At 35.7% G+C, this 21,513-nt stretch overlaps 1 protein-coding gene across 10 annotated transcripts in view; it reads right to left on the bottom strand.

Annotated features, from left to right (window-relative positions):
• Positions 1-21,319, bottom strand: part of kkv (hyaluronan synthase-like protein kkv) — a 29,342-nt gene extending 8,023 nt beyond the window's left edge. For 2 of the 10 annotated variants that reach the window (XM_076136259.1, XM_076136258.1), the window contains exons 1-6: positions 21,150-21,319; positions 10,792-10,893; positions 1,951-2,195; positions 1,379-1,545; positions 549-876; positions 86-285 (exon numbers count right to left, since the gene is read on the bottom strand). In XM_076136259.1, coding sequence (XP_075992374.1) covers positions 86-285; positions 549-876; positions 1,379-1,545; positions 1,951-2,195; positions 10,792-10,883 — 1,032 coding nt within the window. In that variant the 5' untranslated portion in view covers positions 10,884-10,893; positions 21,150-21,319. Of the gene's footprint in view, positions 1-85; positions 286-548; positions 877-1,378; positions 1,546-1,950; positions 2,196-3,442; positions 3,508-5,109; positions 5,298-10,791; positions 10,894-21,149 lie in introns of those variants that run through there. The other 8 variants (XM_076136256.1, XM_076136255.1, XM_076136257.1 and 5 more) reach the window with 8 other exon arrangements.
• Positions 21,320-21,513: the final 194 nt, after the last annotated feature.

The following is a 21,513-nucleotide window of genomic DNA, read 5'->3' as shown; positions in this document are numbered from 1 at the left end:
GCGTATTTTCTTCTCAAAAACAATTAGAGTAAATACTAAAAAGCAAGCACAAACAAAGGAACAAAACTGTAGGTAGTTTGCTCACCTCTTCAACAACGATGTTATGTGGTCCAAACCCGGCATTGAAGAGTTGGAAGAACATAGCAGGCTCGTCGCCGTCCATCCAGATCATCATGAGTATGCACATCAGGAACAACATTATTTTCCACACCGATATGAACCGGTAAGTGTAGTAGCGGGTGAATATCAACTCGTCCTTCAATCGCGATAGACTCTTGATTATGCCTGGAACATGAGATACGTAGGTTTTCAGAATTTGAATACATGAGTGAGGTTGATTCCCCAAGTAATTATTGTGTGACGTATCAATGTTAGTAAATTGATTCCTTTTTTTGTTTAACTTTACAATAAGAATACTGATTGACTGACATTATAACATGTCTCTACATGAAGGATATTAGAGACCCTTTGTTGCTATCTCATTTAACGAGTGGCGTCTACAAAAGTAGTTGTTTGTGACATATTATATTTAATTTTTGATGCCTTACCGATTGGACTTTGCCGGGTTACATAGTTCTCCCACCAGCCTAAAGATATGCATAACGCCGATACAGGGATGAGCCATAACACGGGTTTGTTCTCCAACAGTGGCCACACAATGAAGCCGGTGACTTGCGCAACTATAGCCGCCATGTCCACGATCACTTTCACGAACCGCTTCGAGTCGCGTGAGTTGCGCGACAGTAGGCCGAGTATCGCGGGGATAATGCACAAACAGTTCGTTATCATTGCACCCTTCACCACGTCCAGTTCAGGAAGGATTACGAAGAAAAGCAACCCCATTCCTATCGTGTGTAATGACTCCGCAACGAATATCTGGAAAAAATAATACACTCTAATCAGTTGCCGGTAAAAATGTACACTTTATAATTAATACAAAAACATTTTGATTATTCCAAAAATGCGGAAGAGTTGTTAAGACAAAATCGGTCATCTGTTTTCAACCTTTCTCTTCGCCATGCGAATTTATAATAGACTTTCGCTATTATAATCCTAAACTCCAATAATCGAATACCACGCACGTCAACACGCTACATTTATGTCGACGAGAGTGCTTCATTACAACTGACAAATTTTCGCATAAATTGCGTGAAGACTGTAATTACGCTACGAATTGTTACTTTAAATCTAGCGAGGAATTCATAATTAGCACAAATATTTTCTATATCTATTTATCAATCCAGATAAACCGTTCATACATATCTGAATCAATCGGTCTAGCTTAGTCTCATTCTTTACTATTTATTCCAAATTTTCGCTTTTCACTTGTGTCTAACACTTCAATGAAGTTCAGAGAAATGTGTTATGAAGTACTTACCACAATAAACTGCGCGCTACTCGGTCTCTTGGACGATTTGAAGAAGCAGATTCTGACTGATCGTATCAATGTTCCTATTTCGGGGATGGCGAACGCTGCTAGTATGGCCCACATCCACGCCACCCGCTCCTCGTCCGGTAGACTTACTATAAATTGTTTATCCCTACCTGAAAATTAAAATAGGCAACATGGTTTAGTTTTCATTAATTAAAATCTGAACAGAAAAGTAATGTCTAAGTAATCGTTTTTGTATATAGATTCTAATACTGTTCCAAAATATCAATAACGCAAGTGAAAGTCTAGTTTTTTTCGTAATTTAATGTCGGTCAAGTTTAACGACTTGAAAAAAATATCACAAGAAACAATATCAAAATGACACAACTGCTATGACATCGAGGTAGCGCAGCGTTTAGCTTGTTTATATCTAAAACAAAACTAGAACGCACGCGGTTGGCTGCGGCACCGCGGCCACCGGATCTTGTTTAATGCTCTAAGCTCCTTATACGCTGTACATTTGGTAGTCACCTCATGCTTGCACCAGTCGGAAAATATATTACAAAGAAACAACTCACCTAAATTCCTATTACAATACGCTAGCCGCCTATCTTTCTTCAGTTGTGACGTCATGAAGAGCATGGTACCCTTCGCTATGACTCCGGAGCCTAGGACTATGATGAACACTACGATGTACGCCGTCACTTTCAGCAACCGCACTGTGAACTCCAGACATTTCTGACTCTCCATAGACCCACTGTCCTGCTTCGGCGGGAACTCCCGGAACACGTCCCATCCTTTCGTTTCTTGTACTGTCCTCTGGCTGAAATAGAAAAGTTACATAAAAATATTAGAAATTGGTGTATATTTAAAGATGCTAAATCACAATCCATTAATACCTTGTTAAAAAGTATGATATTAATTTTCGCACATAACAACGGCAAATAATTCATCTAAACAGAAACCCGCTAACATAGAGTAGAATCAACATTGACTCGAGAAAAACAACTTTCACACGCTATTCAGTTGAGAGAGAAATCTCGAGCAGGTGCGTTAATACCGGGGCTTCCTTCCGATCGCTAATATTTCGCGATGATGACCTTCGCGTGTCGATACGTTAACGCGGATAGAAATCCGGTACAACGTTTATTGTTTCAACACAGTAGCCACAAAGTACTGGCTACACTGCGCTGAACTGGTTGTGACAGTGGGGTTTACGTAAGGTAACCAGCGAAGGTGGTAGGTGACCCAATTAGACGTTGCTAACGTCGTATTAATTGTGTCGCGTATGTACCGCACTTACGCCAAACTTATCCCACTTGAATCGTACGAAAATCTACTAGAATAAATACTTAATTACTAACAAGGTGCGAATTGAGTAATTAAAAATGAAGGTGTTACATTACGAATGTGCAATTATTTAATTATCAAAAAGAAAGTCGACACATTTTCATACCAAAGAATATGATAGAATACCTGCGTAGAGAGGTAACTTTAAATAAAGAATTGTATTTTTTTTATCAATCCGTAGGTGTACTTACATCTATAGATAATTGATTCAATCAGAAAATTTCATCGACAATATTTCATTCAACGACAAAATTATTATGACAGAGCGGATCTGTTATCCAAGTACGGTATTAGAAAGTTGTTGATTGAACACAATTTAATTATGCGTAACGCCGCCATTACGCACAAGAAACGAAGAGCTACATAAGAAGTCTAATTGCAAGGTAACTACAATAATATTACACTTTTGCCATAATGTTCGTAATCATTTTACTGTTTTTAGAAGTATGCACGAGTATAATAAATCAATGTTTACCGCCAAACGTCAACGTAGTGTTAATTCGCGTGATATGTGAAATCGTTGGAGTTGTCGACAGTTAAATAAATTACTGGGTTTAACAGCAAATCTATTGCATTTTTTTAGAGTTGACTACGATGACATCTTAGGACCATGAATGTTAAAGTCGCAAGCGCCAATTTCAATTATCAACTAAACACTACATTAGTACCACTAATAACTGAAATTACTAGCTAATTTCACTGATGAACTTTCCTATTTACCTGTATATGCTACAGTAATGCAAAGTCCCATTGCTATACAGGGTGTCCCAAAACTCAACGATAATCTGGGACAGGATGAAAGGCCAAGTCATACCGGTTATAGGAAAAATAAAAAAAAAATTCCATATCACTTAGTTCAGCAATAATAGACACTTTTCAAAAAAGTTGAAATTCCACACCCTTGGTCGCATTTTCAAGTCCTGTGATCACCAATGTCACAATTTCGCTGTGTTTTTTTTACTTTCGTGATCTTAATTAAATATGCTATTGATCGTATAACAAATTAATGCACAAAACATTGTTAATTTAATAAAAAAAGTTAAGTTTTAGTGAGTCATTTTTCTCAAAAATATCGTTAGTCAACTTTGACGCTTCATACTGAAAAAAAAATGTACTACACTACCCTTGGCAAGTTATTTCAAAAGTTGGCGCATTTAATCAAGATTTCAAAATGCTATAACACTTGCCACTTTTCTTGCCATTAAAAATGTTATTTTTATTTGAACGAAGAGTATCCTCGCAAATGGATCGGACGCAGTGGTACAATTTTAAAGCCTCCTCCTTCTCCCGATCTAAATCCAGTAGATATTTTTTACTGGGAATGCATAAAAGAAAAAGTATATTCGAAATCAATACAAAATCTATCACAACTTCGCCAGAAATTTGACACAGCGTCAGAGGAAATAAATGCAATGAATTTTGATTGACTGGTGCAAAGGTCTTTTGTAAGGCGTTGCAGAGTCTGAATTCATGCTAGAGGAAAATAATTATGAATTACTTTAGTTTAAAGAGAATAATTAAATAAGATCGATGGTTCGTTAATTGATTTTTTTTTATTATTATAACCTATTATGTTTATTACATTAAATATTTGTTATGGACTGACTCAATTACCTCTTTACTAAAAATAATTGCTTTCCTCTGACACGAATACAGGCTCTGCAACGGCGTACAAAAGATTTTTTCACCAGTCAAGCAAAATTCCTTGCATTTATTTCTTCTGACGCTGTGTCAATTTTCTGGCGAAGTTCGGATAGATTTTGTATTGATTTCGAATATACTATTTCTTTTATGCATTGTCAGTAAAAAATATCTACTGGATTTAGATCGGGAGAACGAGGAGGCCATAAAATTGTACCACTGCGTCCGATCCATTTGCGAGGATACTCTTCGTTCAAATAAAAATAACATTTTTAATGGCAAGAAAAGTGGCAAGTGTTATACCATTTTGAAATCTTGATTAAATGCGCCAACTTTTGAAATAACTTGCCAAGGGTAGTGTAGTACATTTTTTTTTCAGTATGAAGCGTCAAAGTTGACTAACGGTATTTTTGAGAAAGATAACTCACTAAAACTTAACTTTTTTTTATTAAATTAACAATGTTTTGTGCATAAATTTGTTATACGATCAATAGCATATTTAATTAAGATCACGAAAGTCAAAAAAACACAGCGAAATTGTGACATTGGTGATCACAGGACTTGAAAATGCGACCAAGGGTGTGGAATTTCAACTTTTTTGAAAAGTGTCTATTATTGCTGAACTAAGTGATATGGAATTTTTTTTTTATTTTTCCTATAGCCGGTATGACTTGGCCTTTCATCCTGTCTCGGATTATCGTTGAGTTTTGGGACACCCTGTATATTGAATTATTATTATTTGCTACGTAGATGGGTTCTTCACCATCTTCCCGCTCATAATGGCTCTTGCGATCGTATTCACTCATATTGTCACACTTCACTTCAGTACCATTTTGTACAAATAAACCACGTCACTAGAAAGTTGATAGGAAAATTATGAAATATTTTTGACAAGATGTCCAGCCTGTTCGAATAGTGTAGTGGAACTCATCGATTGTTATGAGGACAGCGAACGGTGCGAACGCAATAACGACTACCGAAGGCACGCGTCCACCACGTAGCCCAGTGATTCGCTATTGTTTCGTACTGGACAAAGTATGAATATTAATTTCTCCAATATATCGAATACAATATTTACACAAACTTACCGTTTCGTGTATTTATTTAAGCAAATTAGTAAGTGCCTTCAGAATGCTAAAGATGTTTTGACAGTTATGTATTGTTTGTTGAGATAACATGGACTTGACCTTATCCAAACATCTTACAAAATATTAATCATACAGAGTTCTTAAAAGAAAAATCTAAAGTTCAGACATAAATTAAAACTTAAAATCGCACTCGTTAACTAGAAAGCATTTACTGTATTCATGAATTGTCATAAAAGTAATCCTATCTCAATACAACAGGAAGTGACGCCAATTAAGTGATTAAACTTCTTTCTTGACTGTCGCAACCAAGGTTAAAGAGAAACTACAAAATATGTCCATTCATTTATAGAAACCAGATAATTAGGGCTTCTTAACCAAGGTCAATGTATGGAATTATAATGCTCTAAAGACAGGACAATACGCTATAATGGGACTTAACACGGAACATTAATACTATGAGAAAGCCTTAGGAGGCTGGTCTTTATGGGGTTCTCCTTCAATCATATTATTATATTTAGGAAGGTATCTAACATAAATTAGAAAATACCAATAGTACTTTGGCTGACTTAGTAATCGAATGCGAGACGTAATAACCAGTAGCCTGATATACTAGCGTTCGCGTCACCGATACAGTCACCGTGGACGACCTGCTAAAATGTTGTCATTAAACAGGTGAAAATTAGTATTACTAGATATCCGAAGTAAATCTATTTTCATAAGTATCAAATTTTTAACCATCTTATATTTAGCTTATTATATACTATATACATACCTCTATATTAACATAAATATCATAACCATTTTCTCTAGAGATAGCTGAAGACCAGAGAACGCTACTCGGTACGATCATTACAAACTAATTTAGCTATTTATTTTCATAAACGTATAATAATTTAGTATAAATACTTGTGTCCAGGTGCAGTTGCGATTGTCGCAATGTGCGGAGAGTTCTTCGTTCAGCAGCAGTGCACACGTGAAATTATATCGTCCGCTCACTAATTGATATGATCGCATCGGTACCACGCTGATGACACCTATTTCTGTTACAACACTTTCCAATTACTAAGAAACTCTAAATTTATTTTATTATGCTAATATGCTATTAATAGTTGATGAAAGTTGTTTAAGTGTGTAACGATTAGTAAATAGTTAAATACTTTATAAGCTTTAGTAGTAACTAATATAATCAGAAAAATAAGGTGACCTGTGTGTTGAGTCAGTTTTATCTCCGCCTTTATTTTATAAAGTATTTATTTCAATTAATTTAAGTATTAAGTACTGTTAACAGCTATTTTCTCAGATTTGTGGGCCATGTATAATAGATATTCTAAGTTCCTAGTTAATAAATCTTTGATGGTTCTTCCAACCCAGAAGTAAGAACTCACGTGTCAAAAAACATATCTCATGTGTTATATGGCAACTGGTTTTATTTGTGATTAGTTTCAATATCTGTGCCTAAACTGCGTATTTAAAATTTTACGCTTCGCAACAACAGCTTCTTATGGAACATTTAATTGATCGGACTGACTCGCAACTAAGTATTTGGTCCAATGCTGCGAAAATTGCATCAAAAACCTGTGTAATGTCTTAAATGTTGCAGACATTTTCAACATACAGACTAAATGAGACAATTTTTTCACAACGTAAACAGACTATTGTGTATGGCGATAACAGTCGACACAGATTATTATAATTTTATTGTATTATTTTTATAACATTATATTAGGTTCCCAATATTCAATGCTTCTCTGCATGTATTAAATCTTCCTACCGAATTAATTATTTCTATAAAGCGTGGGCGTAGATGATTTGCTGTTTTACACAGAAACAACAATTTTATAATCAGTGACGTATTTTATTTACTCATAAACAATATTGTTTTAAATTCGTTACTATCTGTTGTATAGAGTAAAGTAATTGTTACTCTAAGCATTTGCATATTTTTTCATCATCCTGAGTTGGCAGTCACAGTCGCTAACATTTGTACGCGAGGTCGGAATTCAAATCGAAACTACGTATACGTATGCTGTGACCTTCCTACACACACGATCCAGACTATTGCCGACCGCATCTAGGTAGATTAGGTATTTATACGTACTGAGAGAGCTCGACGCGGTGCGCCTGCGCACCGCGTCGAGCTTCGTAGGCGCCGAGCTACGCGCCATGTCTCCGAACAATAGATCGCTCAATGTCGCTCGAACTCACGAAAACTTACGAAAGCCTTCGCCGTTCGCGTTACTGGCGGCGTGCACGTGCACTAGACTATGTTGTAACATAATAACAGTAACTTGTAATATCATAACAATAAAACAACTATTTCTTTGCCAGCGATTATCTTATTTCACAAAGAAGGTAATGGCTGCAAGTGTCTCAAGTAAAATAAAGTTGATACTTAATCTGCTAAGAATCGTCTTATAAGACCTTAGACTAGAGATGTTTATACATCCAAACTTGTTTGTCTCTACCTTTTACATTTGGTCGCGTGGATGAGTAATGAATATTTATAAGCTTGATATTGTGCTATAAATTGACAATGATTTTAGTAGATAAGTGTTTAAATATTCTAAAAGAGGTAGATACTGTAATATAAGATTTTCAAGGATTCTTGTTTTTTTGTTTATGTAAAGATTAATAAAATAGACACATTATTATCCTTTATAAAACAATACAACAGACTTTCCAATTTAACGTGTCACCGTCATAAGGTAATGTTTGTTTTATATGCGAGCCGGTGCCTCCAGAGCCGGGCCCAATGTCCAGCGAGTCGGAGGTCATCGACCATGGTGTCGGGAGCACGACGTTATGCACACTACACGTCTGCTAACTTCCATGTTTGTCATAAATACTCGTACGAGTACCGACGAACGCCTGAGCTTTGACTCTTACGTCATCTCGAACGGCTTTATCTTACTCATATAAATATGTTCCGCTTATTAAAACAACTAACCGTAGACTCTATTCAGTAAAACATCACCTTAAATTTATAATAAATCTTAAGAAATTCTTTATTCTTTTGGAAGTGTAACTATATTAAAACTTATATTGAACGCTAAATCAGTAAATAAACAGTATATGAAAATAAGTCATGTTCTACAAAACTAAATATAATTAACAATTAAAACAACACGTTTTCTAATCAGCGTCGTCGTCGGCAAGCAGTAGCCTTGTGATGTATGATTCGGCCGCGGGTCGGCAAACCAAACAACCGGTAAGTATTACATCGGTCAGCTAGCAGTGTTGTTCGCTGTTATAAATTCGTATCACGCCCGACCCCGCTCGTCTCTGCTCACCTACCACACATCCTATGAAAGTTTACAACTAGATACCGTTCTATCTAGATCCTAATCTTGCAGTAACCTTACAATATCCTTTTTATTCCGTAACTATAACGTTTTCCAAAATCTAATTAAATGTTTTATGAACAAAGGACTAAAGAATTCAAGATCTGAAGCATCTAGATCGCAACTTTAGTGCCAATAAATCGAATAAAAAAAATATAGAGACCCGACTGCAACTCTGCTCATTCTTTTGTTAGCTAGGAGCAGGTATCAAGTGTGAACAAAAAAGTAGACTTATGACATTGAGAGCGTGTTTCAGGATGTAGAAATAATCTTTATTCTTACACCTTTACTTTTACTCTATATATGGGGTAAAGGTGTACTATTGCAAGTGAGTATTATTGTCGGTACTAGTTGTTCAATTGAGGCCTCAGAGAATGAAGTGGGGCGCAAAAATGTGGCGCAGTCGGCGATTGATCGAAAGTTGTGTCGTCAGAGTTGTCAACCTTGGCATTTGAGCGGGTTCCGGGCCGCGGTGACCGATCGCCGTGACTCGACCTCTGGCTAAATAAAGCTTAAATGCGAAACAATGCTCTTTTAGAATATTACTTCTATCTTGGCCTAGACTAAGTCGTCATATTAGGTGCTAGCAATTAAAGTTTGTCTTTCATTGTCATTTAAAACAAGCACTGTAATATATTCTGTTTGTGACAAAAGCAAAAGAAAATTAGTTGATATTTAGATAGCTAAAATTAAGCGATTCGTTTCATAAATGGGCTATCTAACACTGAAAGAATTTTTCAAATCGGACCAGTAGTTCCTGAGATTAGCGCGTTCAAACAAACAAACTCTTCAGCTTTATAATATTAGTATAGAAGTGCGACAAGTAATCTACATTCCATTTTATACTTACTGCATAGTTTTAAAGCTCTAACGTTCATATTTACATAACGAATACAAAGTTCTGATCTGAGTCACCATAATGCCGTCTAGATTGCTTAACAGTGACTGGAAAATAATGATCCTGAGACTACAACGATGACATTAGAGTGAACATAAGACATTATTTATTAACTGTCATAGTTATATCGCCTAGTCACCACTGATGATCTTTAACTATGATATTTTTTAATTGATTCTGTAGGCCAGTTACATTTTCGTAATACCATTAGTGGTCATTAAAAAAAATCGATTCGTAGTCAATCGTTATGATTTTAATCGATTAAACCTCGCGTTTTCAAAATGTCACTTATAACAAACGGCCAGATATTTAAAAAAATATATTATGTGATCAGTTCTGACCTCACGGCTTCATCAGTCTTTTAATAACCTTCACAAAAAACTGTGTCATGAATCACTCAAACTTGATAACAAACTTTACAATCTTTTATGAAAATTATATCCACATTATATAATTTTAATAACATTTTTATAGCGTGAATCCGTATGTGGGTTAAAAACTTTTGTTACAGAAGTTTCATGTAGCTGTACTGCTGTTATTATTTCCTGTATTACGTCATTTGGTTATAAGAACAAGTGACATAGGTGAAAGTATATAAGATACGCCTACACTTATGTGTTTAAATGTTTAACACTTGCTGTATTTACGCTTGGTGACGTATCACATTTGATATCGTATAAAAATAGTTACCTACGTCGGAATATTTAAAATGTACTCTTGATATTTATAAAAGCTTAGCTTATTGCTTTGGTATTTACCCAGCACGTGCACTAACATTTCACCTATTTGATATTATTATTAGACAAGAGCAACGAATGTCGTTGTTTTGAAATAAGTATTGATGATAATCTACATATCGAACTTGAAACCAGACTTCACGTAAGATTCTTACATTAAGGTTAGTTAGGAAGTAATTAGTTGTAAGCCTATGTTCATATTAGTCGCCTACGCATGATTTCGTAAAGGTAGAGCCTGATTGGCTTCAACAGAGTTTAGGACTTTGATCTTTTTTTAAATTTACTAATCGGAGATAACTTCGCTTATCAGTATTGTAGATTTCTTTGTTAATATCTTAAGTATGTAGGTTTTATTAGTGCTTACCTTCCGCCATAGATGTCGTTAGCGAGCGGTGTAAGCTCGTCATCGGAGTTATCACTAGCCTCCTCGCGCCGTTTCCCTCCTGAAGTCGCCATGTTTTAAATTCTGTTAACAAAATAAATACTTGAGTTAATACCATTGGTAAAATACCAAGACAATATTTAATTCTTGGTCCAAAATATATTCGTACTAAAACGACATAGTAAGTGTATTTTCTTAATTTACTAAACAGGTTTTTAGAAGTTTATTACCAACTTAGTATGGCTGCATATCACGAAATACGAGTTTCTTTTTGTGTCTAGCACAATATTAGAGCTTATTTTAAAACAAAATATTGGGGACGGAAAAATACATTATGACATACGGCTTGTTGCTATATGTCCTGGAGTAGTTAGTGTTATTACGAGCTCAAATAAGTTGTATGTAGTTTTCAATTGAGTTTTCTTAGTCAACTAGGTTACTGAAGGTGGCCTCAATTGATATCGGATTTCTATTCGGATTGTCTCTCTCAATGGGTGAATTAGTGATCTAGGAAGGCCACTACGCTTTGACTTTCATGGTAGTTTTTATAGTGTTCTTTGTTTTACAATACCCAAAAAGTCTATCGTTATAGCGTTGTCTATTACAAAGTAATTGCATCATAATATTTAAAAAAAAAGTACTTACAAACTCAATATCAAACTAATGGCATTTGTAATTTGACCCAAATTTTCTAATTAGTGAGTTTAATGTGTAGTATCTCTGTGTAGTTATCAGAACAGTTAACAGTAGAGAAATTGTCGACATCACGACTTTCCATTTTTGAGGCCTGTGTCACGCTTTTACCGACTCGTGGGGACTCCAACTCGTGAATTACCCGCCGAGTTTGTACGTCAAGGTTTAATATGCGTGTGAAAAACGTATAACCTCAAGAAACCTCTAATTTCTGTCCAGTATATTGATTGACACATATAAAATCAGAATCAAATTGAAAACACTGCACGTATGAATGTGTTGCAATGTTGACACGCGATACAATGCCCAAATACGGTAAAATCTATGATGTATATGAAAGTTTCGATTTCGGAATCTAAGTACTCATCTAAATAAGCTTTAAATATTACAGAATATTTGCCTTTGGCAGCGGCTTTGCTCGCACGGCCAATCCGTTTCTAGTCCATGCTTCCCGAGATGCATGTCTGTCGCCATTTCATATATTAAGTCGATTGATTTGTGACAGGGTAACAGACAGACCGAGTTATATTAGCTTTATTATCTAAGTATGGGTTATGTATTCACATGAAAAAAATGTAAAAACAATATAAGGATTGTTAGCCGAAGTCGCGGAAGAATATTAGTGGAGCCTTGAGAAGTTGGAAATTCATATTCTTTAACATTGTATTATGAGGTCTGTAAAGGTCGAATAAAACGAATATCAAAAGATCGTTGCAAGCCCTTATATAATCACGACCTCTATTGAAAGTAACTTAACGGAAAAGATGCTTATAAAGCGAACCAATGTTAAATAAATAAATAAATTTAACCCATTACTGTCCCACTGCTGGGCAAGGATCTCCTCCCGTAATGAGGGAGGGGTTAGGCCTTAAGTCCACCACGCTGGCCAAGTGCGGGTTGGGGACTTTGCATGCCCTCAATAAATGTATTAAACAAATTTTAGGCATGCAAGGTTTCCTCACGATGTTTTAACCAATGTTAACTTAATCTATTTATGATTTACTTTTAAGGTCGGACTAATTTCAATTTATTTCTATAAAAAAGGTATATTTCGTAGCTACCTGCCGTGAGCCATCAATTCCTCTCGGAACAAAAGTCAGACTTTGCAAAATGTAACCTTTGAAACGATCTATAATATGATACTAATTTATTGTGCTTCTCGAGTGAGCGCACGTCTGACCTTTCAAGTTAAAGGTTAACCATTTAACCATTCTATTTACTCCATAGGTATTCAGTAAAATGTAGGAAATCCTTGTAAAACAATAAACATAGCGCGTTGATAACGATCGAGGCTGTAGCTTTTCACTTGTCTTTATAAACACTGTTAGACAACATTAATGATTAAGCGCAGACATTTTACAAAATAGCTGCATATAGCAATATTAAATTTAAATGTGGTTGGGTGGACCTTGAGTCCAATCAGTAGACATTAAAATTGTTAATCCGGCTGATACACTCGCTCAGCTATTCGCAAGTAAGTATCGTATGCATGAATCACAGTGAGTCCAGTGCCGACCACAAAAGTCGCGCATTCCACGCGAAAGCCCTCGACCTTGCCGGTCATTCATCCCTCGCAGAGTTATGGACCTTTGCGAGTGATTTATCGCTCATTGATATGCACCTAAGTACAATACATAATACTTGCATACACAATCTCGAGAAAGACATTTGTATCTCGGAGATAGCTATTGGAATGTAATATCTGATGCGATTAAGGCTCCGTTTATAAAGGCTTTCGTGTTGTGGATCTTGTAAAAGTATTTGTCTCCTTTCCTGATTCTTACAAGCACAATCTGCTAAGCTTTAAGACAGTTTTTTATAAAGAAGTATTCTAGAGACATCGCGTTACGTCTTTGTTATCAATATGCTCAAGTTAGTGGGGAAATTCTTAATAACAAGAGTTTGTCAAGTAACTAAAACATTATTATTATTATCAAATTGGTATTGTGTCTTGTAACGGGTTTCTGACTTAATGTTTTTGCTAAAATTTCTCAAGAACATTTGCTTTGTGCAAGTAGGCTATAATAATTCCATATATCAAAATTTGCAATGAAATCGTAACGTCGAAACGTTATATAATATAAAACAATAGACATAACCTGGCACATATTCGCGTATGTAACAGTTTCAAGGTACATGCACAAAGAAGCCATAAACATTGTTGGTCTGGCTGTAGCATTGTGCAGGCCATGTCCATCGTATCAGATCAGTGCTAGTGGGCAGGAGTGCGCCCGCGCCGACGCCGCTGAAGGTCAGCGACTTCCGCTGCCACAGCTGGCTTATGTGCCTCACCCTCGCTATTATTATCGTCTAGATACCAGTACAATATAGAGCAGCCTACCATATACATTATTCACATTTACGTTCCAGATCCTCGCGTTTTCATATTATAAAATCCATTGTCTCTTCCTAAGAGACAATCAAGCATAAAATCAAATTATTAAATAATTCATGTCATTCATAATGGAGACAAAAGTTCTCTGTAACCTTGAATTGGTCAAACAGTTACAACCGCAATATTTTTGAGACTTGGATTATCCAAACAATATTAAATGCTCTAAATCCACTGGTAACTTAATGTCCATGCGACCGCATCTAATTTAAAGTTCACGCTGTTTAAAAATTGTTTCTCTTTATATTATTTAGTGCAGACAATGTGTTCCTGATCTATTTAATACACGGGAATACATCAAAGAACTCTCGCCATTTACAAATACAAATTCAATAAATATTTACCATTTTACGCTTTAGTTAATTAAATATTCGATTATTCGGCTGACGTAATGTTTTATTACCGGAAACGATCAAATATTATGTACGGACCGTGGAGTATTTACTTGTGTTAGAATTAGGTTAATAACCAGATTTCATGCACATTTACAAGATAACTGAATGTAAGGTTAAATTGACTATTTATCCGTTTCTCTTCGAAATTTTCTCTGTTTATTACTTACTTAACTTACTTTTAAAGTATTTTCATGTAATTACATTAACAGTTTCCACAAATAAACAAATTTCCTCATTTTTAAACTCGTGCGAAAATTCATTACTTAAGCTGAATGAAGCTAATCGTTATATTGCACCTAAAAACAACATAATTATTCCTCATAAGGGACCACCACAAAAAACAATCAATGGAATGATTGTTAGAATACAATGTACATTGTAATGACATCAGACCGCTTGTAATGCAATAGTAAATCATAATTTAAATCGTATTATAAGCACCGAGTATAGTCGGATAGTGGCGAGGGCCTGCACAGGTTTACTTTCACTGCTAGAGGCCGCCAGCTGGCAACCGCCCCTCCCCCGCGCGGCGCACCCCACCTCCCCGCCGTCCTCGGGCTGCGCTGCGCAACACTGCCTTATATTCGTAGCTTTACATAGTGTCGTTGTCGAGTACATGGCTTGCACAAGATGATGAGTTAACGATCAGGAATGCTTTACCTAATGCGAGCCTAATTCACAAGCCCAATGCAAGGTGTGGGTAATCTTATGCATCTTAGACGACCTCATTAAATGTTTCTTCAATTAATTGACCGCTTGGCAAAATGTAGAGATTTTAAGCAAAGAGTTAAAGTTCTTAAAATTGATTCTACATACGTAAATTAAACTGACAAGCCTATAATATTCATAGGTACCGCAGAAAATTGAATACTAGGTAAAACACAATAGATATAAATCTAAAAGCCGCGTTTTAATCTTTAACGAATCAATTTTATGAGGTCATCGAAATTTGAATCAACAGGAACTACGTTTAAAACAATTTTAGTTTGGAGTATAATTAAGGTGAGACAAATTAGCATTTATCGAATAGCATATTGAGTAAATAAACAAGACAAGAACACGTAAGGCACATAATGTAGGTAAGTGAATAGTCGGTGGAGCGTGGAGCCTGGACGGAGAACATGAGTGAGTGGGGCGCTGGGCGGCGGCGACCTCGACTGACTCGACTCGCCTCAGTCTGATCGAATATACATACTACATAGATACACAATGACTTGTCACATTTCAACGAAAAGTATCGAAACGTATTCCTAGAATTAATTGGCTGCGGCTCAGATATATAAACTAGATATTAGTCACAGCCTAAACAGCATATCAAGAGGTTTAAAACTTTTCCCAAAAATCCCATTAGAGTCAAAAAAATTTTAAAGAATATAAAAAATAACCTCACATGATTTCAACTCGCATGTTCATAACAAAAATATTCTAAATCACTTACAGCAGGCTACGCTTTCAAAAATTTACGAAGTTTTGGGTTAACAAGCACTTGATCTGCGCAACCGACGGACATGCGTGTGCATTATTTCACAAGTCAATGTTACGAAATTAAAAATAAGTCGACTAACTCGTTACATTATAGACTGTGTTCAAACTTATCTGTCCTAGTTACTAGTTAGTCGCATATTGCAATCCCAGACGGATACGCGATGTCTATAAATGTAATAACGCGAGATTTGTCCGTACATGGGAAATATAATGTGTAAATATGGCCACCATTAAGAAATTTAAGATTTTTGGTTTAAGTTTCACAATAAGCATTGGTGTGATCTGGTTTACTTGCTCTGTACAGTGAGTTCCAAAAGTGGCTGAACATACATACGTAATCTTCTGAAACTCTCAATTCTGAAGTATGCATATTAATCCATCGAATAATATATGACGTTGATTTAATTTTTTTATTCAAACTATTAACAGGTATTCATAACAATTTTGTTTTAAATTTATTATATTATACTCATAATAATAATAATTTTGTTTTGTAATAAAAAAAAAAAATGAAGTTGTTAAGCGACTTTTAAAGCTCTATCTATCTAAATAAATTATCGAAGATGTTCATTCCACTTTACATTGTAGACAGTTATTCAATTTTCAATAAGCGGTAGACGTACAAAAACTATTTCCCGACGCACGAAACTGCGTGCAACAACTAGTATTATGTGCTCGTATAATAAGATTGGATCACATCGCCTCACAGTGTTATGTATTGATAAACACTATAGACGTATAGATGCGAGAAATTGTTCACAAAAAAGAGAAAGTACCTTATTAGCGCAATTGTTATTATGTAGTAGTACACTCACTACACTCGCAACATGACTTTTTGAGAATGTTTCACTCGACATGTGTTGTACAGACACGAACACATCACTTCAATATTTGTCGCAATTAAATAGTTGACTGGGTCACAGTAAAATTATTAAACTTGTACTAGTAAAGGGTTCATGTAAAATGCTCAGGCTATGTAAATATTTTCGTAAATAATGTTGAAATTGTAATTATTACAGACTGAAACATTTTATTAGACACTCATTTTATACCAACGAAAATGCAAAACTGTGACGTCACTTCACCGTATTTCTATTCTAACACGTGTTTTTAAAATTTCATAAAGAATAGCTGATTTGTCGGTAGTGAAATACCCAATTCAAATAATACGAGTATTTATGAATAACACATTAAACTAGCGACATAAAGTTAAGTAAGTTTGTAATGCACAAGTTACTGTGTAATTACAATTAAGTTTTAAATAACATTTATTTCGAAATTTTCTTTTAAACTGTATCAGTACTATACATATCTGTACCCACGACTGTACTGCTGTCGATGGAGGTTAACCACATGCAAATATTTGTGAGATCTCTTTGTTTTCTTAATTCATGGTTCTTATCGTTGAAAGAGAATTAGAAAATGTCTTTCGTTGGTGCTTCGTGCAGCAACGTACGTGAATGTTCAATACTCTAATATATTACGTAAATAGCAATTCAATGATTGAAAAGAAATATTTCGTTAATTGAGTTTCTATTTGCTCATGAATGAACATGTTTGAAACAATTACGCTTATTTTTTGTTCATCCTAAAGGTTTATATAACACTGCTTATTTTAGAAATCTGTAGGTATACATGTATAAATATTTCATAAACAGTCTATGAATAATAAACCAAAAAAAAAAACACTCTCTATCCAGACGAAGTCCTAAGTGAATCTTAGTTCTGATTACTTCTGGTACAAATGCTTCTTATACATCAGTGGTTCCCAACCAGTGGTCCGCGGAACACTGGTGGTCCGTGGAAGTCTAAAAGTGGTCCATGAATGATGTAAAAATTTAAAATTTTCAAAATTTTCATTTTTAATATACTTACATGGTGGTCCCTGTTGACAAAAATAATATAAAAGTAAGCGGGCTAAAAAAAGGTTGGGAACCCCTGTTATACATAGACAGTAAATGCACTTCATGGAAAGATAGGAGGATAGGAGGAGGAGATAGGAGGGCCCTGCACATATGAAATCAGGTATTTATTGCGAGAAATAAAACATACAGTCATTGTGTTAAATGTCAACGCATAATTAATAAGGACAGTCCGGTGAAGCAGTCAGCTAAAGGTTAAAGTGCCCAGTTTGTTGTAGGTATACAAAGCCTAGGATATAGACGGTTCCTCGTAACCTACATAAATAAAGAAAATTTGGATGTTGTTTTTTAGTTCCTACTGCCGAATTTACTAATTCAGTTTGCAGAAATATTATTTAGTGTAATCATTCTAACAATAGTTTTGTTTAATGTATTTTTGAATCTCAAATATTTACCTTAATCTTGATCCCTATGAAAATGTTGGTTAATTATATATTACTGTCTTATCAATATTTTGATGTATAAACTATTATAACAGTCAAATAACACTACACTACACAAACAATGTCTTTAGAATGAAATACATACAAAAAAATATACAAAAATAAAATATAATGACAAATACAAAACGTATAATTCATCGATTTTATGTAGCACAGTCATTGGAGCGCGGAGGGCGTGCGCGTTGATGTCTTTTGTAGAGCATGCAGGGCACCTTACAATCTCCGCATACTTACATTAATACTCATATATCAGGTACATTGCTATGATCTTAATAATAATGTTAAAGGTAAATAGATACTGTATGACGTCATTATTAGTACTATATTAATTTCCCGCGGCTCTGTCTGTCGTGAAATAAAAAAGTTAAATTCAAAAAGAAAAGTAACTGAAATGAAAATTACTATCTTAAAAAATTGTTATACCTTTCATCCTTAACATGCATTGACTCTACACCTTAATAAATGCTACAAAAAATACCCATACTCAAACATTCCGTACTAAAACAGTAGGTATACTCAAACGTAGTCTTTTCACGTAGTCATCTACCGTTACATGCGTACATACATAGGTATAAATAAACCGTTCGGGAACGTAAGCGACATGCTAATCGCACCCCACTTTCTTCCGGCGTCAGTCAAGGTCCAGTCCACACTTGCGTTTGACAATTATATCTAACTGATAATGAAAGTACGAGTGACCTTCAAGTTTCATACACTATAATGATACAAAGTAGAACACGCTGTATAACCTCGAAGAGAATTAAGCGTGCAATTTTTTGCGTTTCGTGAACCACATATATTAGTCACATGAGATTACACGAATAACCTACTATTGTATATCTGTAGAAATATGTATATAAAACTCAGTTTTATTTCGTGAGTCAATTTTCCGAGAACAGTTCTTTGGAGGTGGAGTTAAACCATGGAGTGCACTTGGTTATGCAGTAAACTGTAAAAATATAAATTGTTCTGAAAACAAAACGTCAGAAACTGAGCCTTAATAACATGACCAACATAAGGATTATAAAAATGAATTAGTAATTATTTCTATATTACATTAATTATTCACAGGATGCGTCCGTTTAGTACTTTTGTTTTTACAACACCCTGTTCCCAGTACATACCTAATTCAAACTTTGGAACAAACAATAAATAGAACGTTACAAATCAAATATGGCATTAGAAATCAGGAAATACGTCGGATGTAAAATATAATACGAAATTACATCACGGAAGTCGGCTCAAGGATCGTGCACGAAAGTAGCTACGTTATTACATTTTATATTCCATTGGCTCGTTACAATGCAAGTACAGCAACATGTGTCATACAAACACGGCAATGTATGGTGAAACGTGAACGTTTGCGTCACTCACGCTTTTTGTATCACGATCTGTTAAGCTTTGACGACGTCATTTATCTTGTTATTTAACTTTCAATGTTGACTTGAGAAGAGAAATGCTTCGTTTATAATGTAATGCCTGTATTCAATCCAAGGTAAGCTGGCTAGATCTTAATAACGAGTGCGTATTTGTATCAATTCGTTATAGAAAGGAATTTGTGCCTTTAAAACCATTACTGTCGAGACATGAAACGAAATCGATAAAAGCATCAAATTGAACAATAACATTAGTAAAAACCTGGAATAACTAATTAATAAAATATTCAGTCTATCTATGCTAAACTTTCCCACCCGCAATAAACTATTTTCAATCGATTAAAATTTCATCACCGACCAATTTCTCGCTAGTTCAATCGTATGTAAATGACTGTGAACATTTACAAGCATGCAAAAACGAAAATTCCTTGAATGTACCTTAATTGCGCTTTGTTGCACGCGGCCCGACTGCGCAACGCAAAGATTATTATTAATTAGTTAATTGCACTTAGCTAACGCCAGTATTGCGGAAACCATCAAATTGTTCTTGTTCCAGTGAGAACGACCCTCCGTCGCCGGATGTGAGCCAAGTGCGAGCCGCGCTCAAATATACCTACTGCTTATCATAAGATTTTTCATTGAGGTAGCAGCCGCTCGTGGCTTTGTTCACTACTTTGATATTCACATATTATCATAATTATCATAATCTTGGAAGATTATTCTACCTAGTCTGTATTCTGTAACTGTACCTTGTTATAAATAAATAAAAAATAAATAAATTCTTCGCGCGCTTTCTTTGCGATTATTTACGACATCGGAGTTGTCAGTGCTACTCTTTTCATGTAAAATGTTTAGCTGCTTTATATCAGCCAATGATTCATACACCATGTCACGATAGCCTGGTTCATGTTTTAGAAAGAGTTCAAACTCTAATAAGACACATTTACAAGTGCACTAATTGACAAAACTATTAGATAGTTGTCCAACAAGATTCTTATAAGTCAGTAAATGTTGGTCAATTTCATGTCAGTTCGATACTCCATTGTTACGTGAATGAGTTATGGACGCTGTAACTGAACCTTATGTAAGGGTTACTTAATACTATAAATATTCGTAATTATATAATTATTATACATTAAAATGCGTCGAATTTGATTACAGTCGGCATTTAGAGGTCGTTTAACGCGGCTAGTGAAGGAAGTGACGTTGTATCTGTTTCCCATTCTCTATCCCATACGGCACGCTCCGCCTACATTCACTTTTGTTTACGACGCCGTACAGAATCTGCGAGGTCCATACGTCCAAATATTTGAATAAATATCACATTATGATTCATAAGATTTTAGACTTATTCTCCAAACAGGTGGAATACGCTTTACATAAATGCGGTTACGAAACTTTCGAAAGAGAAACCAACGTAGAGTCACACGTTCGCGTTCGAGACGATGCAATTCTTGACCAATTTCGCAGAACTCTACGGATTTTCTCAATCGATTAATAAATTATTAGGGGATCATCGACTAAGTACACGCAGTCACCCTCGCATACTTTCGCAGCTGATCACGGACAGCGGCGACGGCCTCGGGAGCCGCGAAAGGTCAGGCGGCAGGAGTAGCGGAAGGTTCGGGACTCACCGATGAGAGAAGGTATCCCGGGGGCAGGCGGGCGGGCAATCCTTAGTGTACAGTATCACTTCACAATGTGCAAGTAAAGCGTGGAGTGCACTCGCGGCGGAGGGGCGCAGCGCATGTTGCGGCGCGGCGTGCGGCGTGCGAGCGTGGCGGGCGCGCGCAGCTGACTGCCGCACGGAGCTTCGCTGCGGCGCGCCATCGCGACAGGGCGCGAGCCGAAATTACTCACGCGCACTCAACTCATATCAAGAATTTTTGAGGGATTTTCCAGAAAACAAATCCTGGATGAATTGATTCTAATATTTCTACCCAAAATCACATTCAGCCATAATTATCTAGAGCAGTGCGATGAGATGGTTAGTAATCA

Source organism: Anticarsia gemmatalis, chromosome 3, assembly GCF_050436995.1.
Source record: "Anticarsia gemmatalis isolate Benzon Research Colony breed Stoneville strain chromosome 3, ilAntGemm2 primary, whole genome shotgun sequence".
Lineage (NCBI taxonomy): Eukaryota > Metazoa > Arthropoda > Insecta > Lepidoptera > Erebidae > Anticarsia > Anticarsia gemmatalis.
Note: the sequence above shows the minus strand (reverse complement) of the source record. Positions and strands in the feature narration are given on the sequence as shown.